Source organism: Trematomus bernacchii, unplaced genomic scaffold (genome assembly GCF_902827165.1).
Source record: "Trematomus bernacchii unplaced genomic scaffold, fTreBer1.1, whole genome shotgun sequence".
Classification (NCBI taxonomy): domain Eukaryota; kingdom Metazoa; phylum Chordata; class Actinopteri; order Perciformes; family Nototheniidae; genus Trematomus; species Trematomus bernacchii.
This window is the reverse complement of record NW_022987720.1, coordinates 27,586,578-27,597,688: the sequence shown is the minus strand read 5'-3', so window position 1 is coordinate 27,597,688 and position 11,111 is coordinate 27,586,578. Positions and strand designations below refer to the sequence as shown.

Genomic DNA, 11,111 nt, shown 5'->3' with positions numbered 1-11,111 from the left:
GTCCAGACCACATGTGTCAAACTCAAGGCCCGGGGGCTGTTAGTGGATTTAATTTCGGCCCGCAGGATAATTTTTAATTACTATTAGATCTGGTCCGCCGGTATATTGCACGCACCACCTTCACTCAATCCTGAGGGATCTCCTCAGCTCAGAGCCTGACCCCAAACATTGATGACCTTGCACCCAAGATGAGATGCCAAGTATCTGGCTTGAACTAGCATCACAGAGCAGCACACTGAGTTTCAATGGATGTTTCCTTCTGCATGTTTTTTCTTGCGACAACAGGGCATGTTTGTTTTTTTCTTTGAGGGAAATTGTTTTTTTGAAGCTGTGGTTGGCCTGTGGAAAAATGTAATCATAAGAAATGGCTCCGGAAAAGCTGCAGATAGAGCCATTGCCATAAGAAATGAATGCAACTGATTATTTAATGTTTAATGTTGTTTTATAGGCAATAATTTAAGCTTTGTTAGTTCCAGGTTTAATATGTGCAATAAGTTCATTTCAATAAGTTTTGCAATAAACATTGAACCAGTCCGGCCCTCGACTAGTACCCATTTTTTAATGTTGGCCCAATGTGTATTTGAGTTTGACACCGCTGGTCCAGACAGACCAAGCCCCTTTATGCCTCACAGGTTTCCCACCCACCCGGTTTCCACAGGTATTTGCATTGGTGGGCAAAGGTATTTTTTATCCACTCCATATTGTTTCTGGGATCATTTTAATATACCTTTAATTTAGGCTGAACTGATTAGGGTTAGGATTTCCACTCAACTATCAGAAATAACTTTTGACCCTCATGGTAAATTCAGACACACCAACAAAAACTTGAGTTAGCTTACAGAAAATCTACATAACCATGTTTTAAGACGGCTATCTTTGGCTTTAACGGTATTAAATTATGTCGTAAACAGCTTTCAAATAACAGAAACACGGAAGTCTGTTTTGCTTGTTTTATTTTCAACGTTTTTACCGTAAGTGGGGTGTACACTTCCCTCTAGTGGTCATATTGGGGAACTGCATTCATGTTTGGCTCATAACATTTGAACACTATACAGTTTTATGTATAAAACCATGTACATTAGTGTGATAACAATACACAAGAGTATTATAAAATTGGTAGCTTCATTAACACAGACCGTTTTTTTAGCATCACATGTCAAGTTACTGAAAAAAGCGAAGATTGGATACAAAAATTACCCTGAAGTCACAAACCCTGACATATTTATACTTTAAACAGCATATTCAGTTAATTTCTTGACATTTTTATTTTAGCACCACGATGAAGCCTGCACTGAAAAATGGAAACATTGATAATTAAATGTATTATGTCTTATGTCAGATTACACATAATTGTATTAGGTTAGTTGAAAGCAATAAAATGTAAATAGGTTCAATTTAAGATTATTGCTTTCAACTAACCTAATACAGTTATGTGTAATCTGGTGACATAATACATTTAATTAAAGACAACGTTCACAGTTTTTTAGTGATGTGAACTTCTATTTTAATCTCAATATAAACCTAAGAAGAAACAATTTTTCAGTGAGTCTGTGAAACTTCCAATTTGTTGCTTTCCATCCACCTGAGCTCAACAGTCTCATGCTCGGCCTTTCTGCATTACCTCTCTTTTTTAGTTCCCCTCTGTGGTTCCTTTGATGAGGTATCCATTAAAAGTGATATAGACGTCTACATCATCGCTGTAAATGGCGTTCTCCCTCTCCCTCTTGTAGAGGCGCACCCACACCTCGTCCTTCAGCTTCAGCTCCAACATCAGGCTCTGACTCTGCATGATGGAGCGGTCGCTGGGCTGGGCGTTAAACGATCACCTTCTCCGTGTCGTTGTGCATGATGTGCAGGTACGTCTCTTTGAAGTTCCACGTGTGGATGTTTAGGTTGAAGAAGTAGATCCCCGGGACGCGGCAAAGGAATTTCCCGTCAAACATGTTGAAGTGGTCGTCCTGGTTGACGAAGACCGTGTCGAAGACGAGCGCCTGGTAGGACTCCAGGCTGTGGAGGGATTTGCGGCGGCCCACGGAGAAGGCAGAGTGCTGGACTTTGCAGGCGTCTCCTGGGACCCCCGCCGGGCCCTTAGTGCCTTTCAAGCCCATTGTACCTCTGGAGCCTGGAGGGCCTTCTTGTCCACTTTTACCTGGAGTTCCTCGGTCGCCACGTTCTCCTTTGTCACCTAAACAGAGAGATTATCGTCAAACTACCGTCAGAAATAAAGAATATGTTAACACAAAGTTACGTTTCATTTAAGAAAACGATTGATGTGTTTTAAGGCAAGGCAAGGCAAGGCAAGTTTATTTCTATAGCACTTTTCAACACAAGGCAATTCAAAGTGCTTTACAAAAATGAAAGACATTAAGAGCATAAAACACATTAGAAACATTAAAAAGCAAAGAAATAAAACATGAATAACACAGGTACATGAATAAAAGTTGCAGTACAGTGTAAGATGTGAATAGTTCAAACTTAAAGGGGACCTATCATGCAAAATGCACTTTTGTACGTCTTTTATACATGAATATGGGTCCCCGGTGTTCCAGGGAACTCACCAAGTGTCAGAAAACACAACCCTCTCTATTTTCCTCCATACCCAAATCTCTAAAAAAGGGGCTGCAACGGATCTGATAAAAACTGATCCAGATTTGAACACGGTCCTGACGTCAGGACAGTGGCGCTACGGCTATTGGGCCAACTCCACCAATCAGGAGGAGACAGCCACGGCCATTGCCGTTCGAAAGCGCTGGAGACGCTGTAGTACATATACCAAGCCTGTAGATGGTGCTGTTCTCACAGAATCAGCCCTTGCAAAAACAGAGCTAAACATTTTCAAATTGAGCAAAATGAGGCATGGCTAAAATGCATGATCTGTTTGGTATTTTGAAAAAAAAAAAGTATAAATATGCCTTATATAGGTATAGTCCTACACTATATTATTCAAATATAGCATGATAGGTCCACTTTAAGTAACTTGTTGGGTACTGAAGCTGAGTTGAAGAGTTCTTCACACTGTATAAACCAGGGGTGTCAAACTCAAGGCCCGGGGGCCAAATCCGGCCCGCGACTTAATTTCATCAGAATCAGAATCAGAATACCTTTATTAGCTTAATGTTACATATGTTAAAAAAAGTACTAAGTTATGATATAATAAAATGATATAATGTGGCCCACAAGAGCTCTGAAAGAATATAATATGTTTATTATACGGTTGCATGGCGAGTTACAGAAGCACGTTGCCCATACATGTACTGTAGCACAATGCATCTCAAATTTGACTTTTTTCGCAGAATTTGACTTTTTTTTCTTCAAGTTTGCCTTTTTTTCTTCAAAATGTCACCTTTTTTTCCCTCTAAATTTCACTTCTTTTATTTTGACTTTTTTTCCAGAATTTGGCTTTTCTTTTAAATCATTTTGTGACATTCTCACTGAAGAGACTTGCAATTATTTGCCCTAGACTTCAGCTTTCAGACGTAGTTAATTATGAAGTTATTACCCTATCCAATAATCATCCAATGCAGTGGCAATAATGTCATATAATACATTATTTTATATACTGTATATTCAATATTTAGATATGCATTTGTATATAGTCTTAAAGTAACAACCGGCCCTTTGAGTGCAAACATAATGCGAATGTGGCCCGCGATGAAATTTAGTTTGACACCCCTGATCTAGAATGAGTCGATCGACAGACAAAAAGGTTTTTGATCAGCAATTAAGCGTTAAAGTAATTGTGATTGCTCAAATTGTCAAACACACTTGGAAAGAGAAGGGTGAGAAGGCGGTATTAAGGCGGTATTAAGGCGGCAACCTCATTGCTGGATGCCATTGATTTCTACACCCTAAATTCCACTTGAAGAAAATATGTGGGAGTTAGCTTGATAAAGAAGATTTTTCATGTCAAAAAGATAACTTTTGGCTTTCGAAAGTCATTGCATAACTTGGAAAACCTGCAGCATTCTCTAAAATCTTCTAGAGTTTTCTGCTTATCAGCAAATGCAGACTTTTAAAGCATCCTAAAACACCTAAGATGTGGCCATATATGGCAGTTAAAAGTGCATCAACCAAGACAAACGGTGGTCTGACATGGAGTACCTTTGAGGATGGTCATGTTGATGTAGGTGTGGATCTCAGGCTTGTGTCTGAGCTGTGTTTCTGGCGGAGGAGGGTCTCCGCTGCCCTCTGGTGGCTCCAGGTGATCACAGCAGCGTCTGCAGGGGACACGAGGAGAACCTGGGGGGGGCACCAGGGCCCCGAGGGAGGCGAGGGACAGAAGGACGAGGACACCCAGCATATCTGTGCCTAGAGTAAGAACAGAGAAGGGTATCAGATGACAACTGTACGATTAAACTTGAATGGTCAGATCAAGTCTGAAGTTTGACTTGCATCACAGCAGCTCCATGTGTAACGTCAACAGACAAATACCAAGATACAATACATGAAACACAAACAACAAACATTAACATAACAGCACGATCAGTGAGAGAAAACCTGCTCAAAGAGCCTTCAGCGTGCATTTGATCTGGGATCAGCTCTGTGTTTACTGTGAGGGTTGACTGGAGCACAAAGGATGCTTCAGTCTCACTTTATTGAATCGAGGGACCCTGTATCTCCGATTAGATCAGGGGTCTCGAACTCAAGGCCCGGGGGCCAAATCCGGCCCGCGACTTCATTTTATGTGGCCCCGCAAGAGCTTGCAAAGAATATAATACATTTATTATACGGTTACATGCCACTTTACAGAAGCAGGTTGCCCATAAACTACATGTCCCACAATGCATCTCGTTTTGTGACATGCACACTGAAGAGACTTGCAATTATTTGCCCTGGACTTCTGCTTTCAGACGTAGTTAATTACTAAGTTATTATCCTATCCGATAATAATCCAATTCAGAGGCAATAATGTAATATAATACATTATTTTATATATATATATTATATATTTATATAGTTACAACCGGCCCTTTGAGTGCAACCTTTATGCAAATGTCGCCCGTGATGACATTTTGTTTGACACCCCTGGATTAGATGGTAGTTCATATTCACTGTTCAGAACGTGACTGGAAGAGCCACAGCGTTTTCGACTAATCAGCTATAAATGAATCTACTTATTTATATAAATAGTTATCACCACAATAAACCGTATTTAATTTTGTCTTAATGTACATATCATATTCTATTGACATGTATATAGACTTCTTGCACTATTTTTTATTGTATTTTATTATATATGTTGCATTGTTGGAGCTCAGCTCAGAAGAATTTCATTGTCATTTCTACACTGTAGCTTTGTGCATATGACAATAAAACCTTTGAATCTTGAATCTTGAATCTTTGAATCTTGAATCTTCTCCTGGTGAATGTTGGGGATTTATTTCACTTGACCTATTGCAACTGGATCTGAGTCAGCGCTACAGTGAACATTGAGTGAGCATTGTGATGTTCAGCAGGTATATTGTTAACCATGTCTTAGTCTAAACCAGGCACAAACTAGAGCTGAGGTATTTGGACATAAACAAAGTAATGGACGGATTAACATTTGAAGATCCTTTCTATAAACAGCCAGTAGTTTGTAGGCAGCAGGATTTTTGGCATCGGAAGCGTTCTGGATTCATTTTGTTGGCCAGATGTATTGACCAATCAATTCTAAGACAGCTCTGGCTGAATACGGATAAACATTTGGTGTGGAGTGCAAAAGAGGCTGAAAGCATTGACCGAACTGCTTTGTTGGAACTTGTTGGCTATTGTCTGTTGAACATTAAGCTTTTGACTACCTTGTAAAATAGCTCCTTGCACTCCATTCTGGCATCTGAGGTCGCTGATCTGACTGTAAGCAATAGGCAGTGCGCGCTGAAAATAATTTATATCAGCTAGAACCCTCTAAATATAGCCCTTTCTCCCATTGGCTGAGGGAAGGTCATAAGGTAGGCACCATCTTCTGGAAAACATGAACGCCTGTACAAAAACTTCCCAGTAACCAATCCAACGCCATTTGCCAGGAGTCAGACAGGATATCTGGAATGTAGTTTGATGTGCGTTATGGAAACATGGCTGCACCACGATATATCTGACAACAACCTTTCCATCGATGGCTTCAGGACTGTTCGGGCAAAGCTTCCATCAACGCTTGCATCAAATACTTTTCCATCAAAATCATTCCATCAACGCTTCCATCAACGCTTCCATCAACGCTTCCATCAACGTTTCCATCAACGTTTCCATCAACTTTCCTAACAACGTTTCAAGGTTTCCATCAACGTTTTTCTGTTGTTGTATTCCAATATTGTGCAACTGTCACAAAACCTAGATTCCCCCTGTGATTAATAAAGTGTTTTGATCGATTGATTGGTCCAATAGTTGATGAGCTATTTCAATATGCACCTAAGTGGTAGACTGACCCACCAATGAAAAGCGCCATCTGATAATCAAAACTGCTAGAATTTCAAAAAGTGACACAATTATAAGTTAGATAAAGTGTTTGAGCTAAAACAGAAAAACCTCTTTGCAGAATTCTTAAGCCTTTAGGGGTCTTGGTGAAGAAAGGGTTAAAAAGTTAAAAGGTCTGCATATTTTTAAGATGAGGCAAAACCATGGGGATTCCCAAAAGCCACAAAACGGTGTTAAATTAGAGAGGAAGGAATTAGAGCAGGATGAGATAAAAGCCTGTCGGGGATTTGCTTCTATCTTTTTATGAACCACTCATCTCATTTTGTTTAATTGTGGATTAAACACAACTTGAATATTTAATTCACCAATTGGGATTCATTCCGACTTTTGCCTTTTAATGATGTTAAATGTTTCTGAAATAAGAGGGAAACATACATCCTCAGTTCACACAAGAAAATGGGGAAAACCACCAGAAGCAAAGACGATTAAATTGAATTTAAGAAACATATGTACAAGACGTTGTTCAGCAGCTTCTCAGGAAATAAGACCATTATGTGTCCTGGATGTCACTCCCAGAGCAGCGGAAAAAAGAAAGAGGAATCTTCAACCCTGAGCCAAAGAAAGCATGTATCACCCCAAAGAAAAGAAACATTGTGGAAAAACTAATAAAGTGAAGCATTTTTGTAATTATGAGTTGGCCATGCTTTCACAGTGGCTGCTAAAAGGAAAATCCATGGAGGATTTCTGCACTCACTCACCCACAGAGAATGTTTCCTCACTAATGCGCTTCTCATACAAATCCCCAAAGTAAAGAAAATGTCAAAATAATGGAGCGAGCACACAAGGACCATAAATCACCTGAAAAATTACCCCGCAGGCAGCCCATAATTTATCCTCAATTAGCTCAGAAAAGGTTGAAGGCTTATTTTATCCAGAGAAAGTCAGTGGAGTGGGTTTTTTTTTTTATACAGAGAGCCAAGCTGAGTAGTTTTGAATGGAAAAGCAATGGCTGTGTGCCAGTGATCAGCCTGTAACTGGAACAGTGTGTCCTGCTGTGTTTATACAGGACAGCTGTATCCATACTGCCTGGTTGTTGCATCCTCCATACAGGGGTGCACAACTCAGGAAAATACCACCAAACAGATACTCTAAACGTTAGGGAACGCTGTGACTGTTGCAGCAGACAAAACAACTTGGACCAATTATATTCCCAATGGTATTCTGAAACTGGACCATTTTGTGGTCTTTACATTGAGTTCCCAGTTAATTAGTTACATATGTACACTCAGATACAGTCCAAATACTTTATTCTTCTGAAGGTTTTTTGAAACTGTTTGAAAAATGTTGATCATTTGGAGGATGGAGGAAATCAAATGTCTACAAAAAGACCAGTAAAGACCACTGACAGACACAGAAACGACTACAAAAAGAGACACAAAACGACTATATGGATATAGAAAAGACTACAAGGACAATAAAATGACTACTTGGAGATGCAAAATGCCCAGAAAGATTTTGATCTTGACAAGAGATCAGGCCAATACAAAAAAAGAGGCAAAACAATATGAAAAAGTTCCACAGAGACACAAAAAAGAGCCACAAAACAGCTACATCTAAGTGACACAAAACAAACTAGACCCTGCGAAATGGCTTAGGCAGAATGGTTAGTTAAAATGACTACAAAGAAACACAAAATAACTTCTAATAGAGGCTAAAAAGAGACAATACACTACTACAAAGAAATGCAAAATGACCATAAGAATATGCAATATCTTTACAAAGAGACACAAGATGACTATTGTATTGTACAAGTGCAAAAAGACACAAACGGATGTAAAGCAACATAACATAGCTTCGTTGTTTGTTTGTGTATTTTTCAGTCTCTCACAGGGGCCCATTGACATATCCAATGTTATGTTCAGGGTTGTTAGGAAGCACCGTTTTGATAGCCTCCTATTGCACTTTTATAAACTCTGATGCTGTGTGTGTTTATCACAATCACAATTGCACTAATAACACCGTTGTACAGCTTAATACAGCTTCATATGCATATTAAATTAACATATTATTGTTGGTCCTGATGTTGTGTAATCTGGAGTCACTCAGTGTAAATCTGCTGCTGTGTTGAACTGCTGTTGGGATGTCCAGTGTGTTTCATATGGCTCCTACACAGACCAGGGATATTACATAACATAATGTTTTCCCCATCTGAACTGGAAACGGGTAAATGGAAAACACACAAAGTTTATTCTCCTATATTTAGACACTGTCCCGACGAGGAGGAGGGGCTTCTTTATGGGTTTTGGCGCTTTTGTTTTCTTATTGCAAATGTAGATATGCATTGTAAATCCAATTAGGATAAAACTTCATCTTTACCATAACGTTTGAAAAGTCCAAGTTAAGTAAACACCCAAAGGGGCTATAGACAGTGAAACAACTAATTAAATATGGTCTACATTTAGCAGATTACCTATAAACGCGGATTTGTTTCTATTGGTGGTTTCGTGCAGCCCGGTGAGGTTCAAGCGTTAAAAAAAGTTGCGATCAGAAGTTCATCGTTTCATTTTCTAACAACTCTCCCATTCAGCGATCATGCAGACTGATAACTGACACATTAATCTGAATGGATCTCACCTCGTTCACGGTCCTGCAGCTGCTTCAGTCCTCCGGAGGAGAGAGAGAGTCCTGAGTCAGCAGCTCTCCCCTATGTGTCTCCCACAGATCCCTCCTAGTTTCATGCAGGCAACAAGTGTCTCTCCATTGATATGGGATGACTGTTAGCAGATTTATACCAAGTTGATGCTTCTGTTAAAGCTACTAGAAGGCAGTAGTTCAATCTGTGTTGTTTCGCTGCAGGTAAATCGTGTACAGTGCAGTTTGTGCGATCATAACTCTGAGGACCACCCTGCAGGGTCTAATTACAAAGTCTCTAAACCACAGGTCCGTCCCCCCCCCCAGGTCTGCACTTCCTCTCTGCTGAATTCCTCCATTCCTCTTTCCCTGCTATCTGCTGCAGCTGAAACAGAGAGAGAGAGAGAGAGAGAGGCAATAATCAACATTTCCAGACCTGGTGTAACCTTGTGCCTCACCTTAAAAGAATGTGCCCTGATAAGACGGAAATGTCTAATTTAAATGAAAAACTTACAAACTAAAAATGTAGTTATTGTATGTACACTCTAGAGCTCTAGAGTGAAACCCTAAAATAATAGATTCATGCTGTATTTACAATGAGCTTAAAACAATATGGTTTCAATGGAGAGTGTTCGTCCTTGAGTGTCTGTATTTTGGCTACACAGTTTAATAGTCTCATTATATATATTAGGAGCTGAGATTGAACTTCCAAGGGAAAAAATAAGGTACTTCAGTGGTTCATGTCAACTGTGATTTAAATTGGTATGTTAGTGAAAAACATGCCTAACACAAAATGTTCTTACTCCAAAAAAATGAACAGCTGACGCCAAAGAGTTTGTTTCAGTACAACCACAGACTGAAAACGACAACTAAGAGACAGAAAAACGACTATGAAGAGTAGCAAAAGTCTACACAGAGAATGAAATGACTAATTGGAGACGCATAATGCCCACAAAGATATGAGAAATGACTAAAGATCAAGCGAACACAAAGAGAGTTAAAACAACTACTAAGAGATGCGAACAAAACAAACACAAAACAACCATAAAGAAATACAAAAACTTCCAAGAGACGCCAAAAAGATAAATATACAAGTGTTGAAAAAACTATATAAATAAACATCCACTCTCTCCCTATTGAAGACATGTTGCAGTGGAGTCATAGCTGGTTGAACTCCATCTTCTTTACGACCCCATGTTGGAGTTGTTTGCATGATCAGTCTGTCAGAGAACGAGAGGATACGAGGCAGGACTTGTGGACACGTGTACCTCGAGCACAGCTGTTGACCATTACAGCTGTGGGTCCCGAGGGTTGAGGTTTCATGTTCTGCGGTTACATCAGGAGAACATTCCTCTGGTTTTCCGGCCAATGTAAACTTATACGAGTCTCGCCTGTGACCACCTGACCTGCGATATCTCTGTAAATATTTACTGGCTGTTGTCATTACAAATCAGACGCTACTATTGGAGCTCATAACTCTTCCTCCTGTCTGACCCCAGTAGTCCTCCTCTACTGTTCTGACAGGTTGTATTTCATTTATAAGTCGTAAGTCTCATTTATCTCTCTGTTTGGTATCTGTTTTATAAGCTCAAGCAGTATCCCACACCCTGACCTCAGAGTTATAAACTGGCGACTGATGACTAGATATTGGCGCTCGCTTGTGTCATAAAAGATGGAGATTTTTGAAGGCCTGAAGAATAATTTTATTTGGACACAACAACCTTACATCCACTTTTCCAGAACACAAGACATATCGTTAGTGGTTGCCATGATTATGTGTCACTGCGTTCAAAGTTGAAAACCAGAAATGAGTTGAAATGTGAGCCTTCAAAACATTCCTGTGGCTCGGCGGAGGAAAAACCGCTAGAGGACGGACAGTTGGTTAGCATTTAAGCATCTGACAAATCTACAAGGATTTAAAAGCTGAAAAAAGGATTTTATGAGATTTTAAAATTAGGCCTGCATTACCCTCTTTTATTTAGGAACAGCTGATTTGAAACTAGAAACAGACATAGATGAATGGTTCCCAACTTTGATCTCTGTGTGATGCAAACTCTGAAAATGAAATAAAAACCATCCCTGAAATT

The 11,111-nt window shown here is 39.7% G+C and overlaps 1 protein-coding gene across 1 annotated transcript; it reads right to left on the bottom strand.

The window, feature by feature from the left end:
• Nucleotides 1–936: 936 nt before the first annotated feature.
• On the bottom strand, nucleotides 937–9,253 carry c1qtnf6a (C1q and TNF related 6a). Its single transcript, XM_034142439.1, is given in 4 exon segments — nucleotides 937–1,816; nucleotides 1,818–2,185; nucleotides 4,102–4,308; nucleotides 9,028–9,253. Coding segments are annotated over 3 exon segments (753 nt in total). The 5' UTR covers nucleotides 4,301–4,308; nucleotides 9,028–9,253; the 3' UTR covers nucleotides 937–1,630.
• Between the last annotated feature and the right edge of the window lie 1,858 nt (nucleotides 9,254–11,111).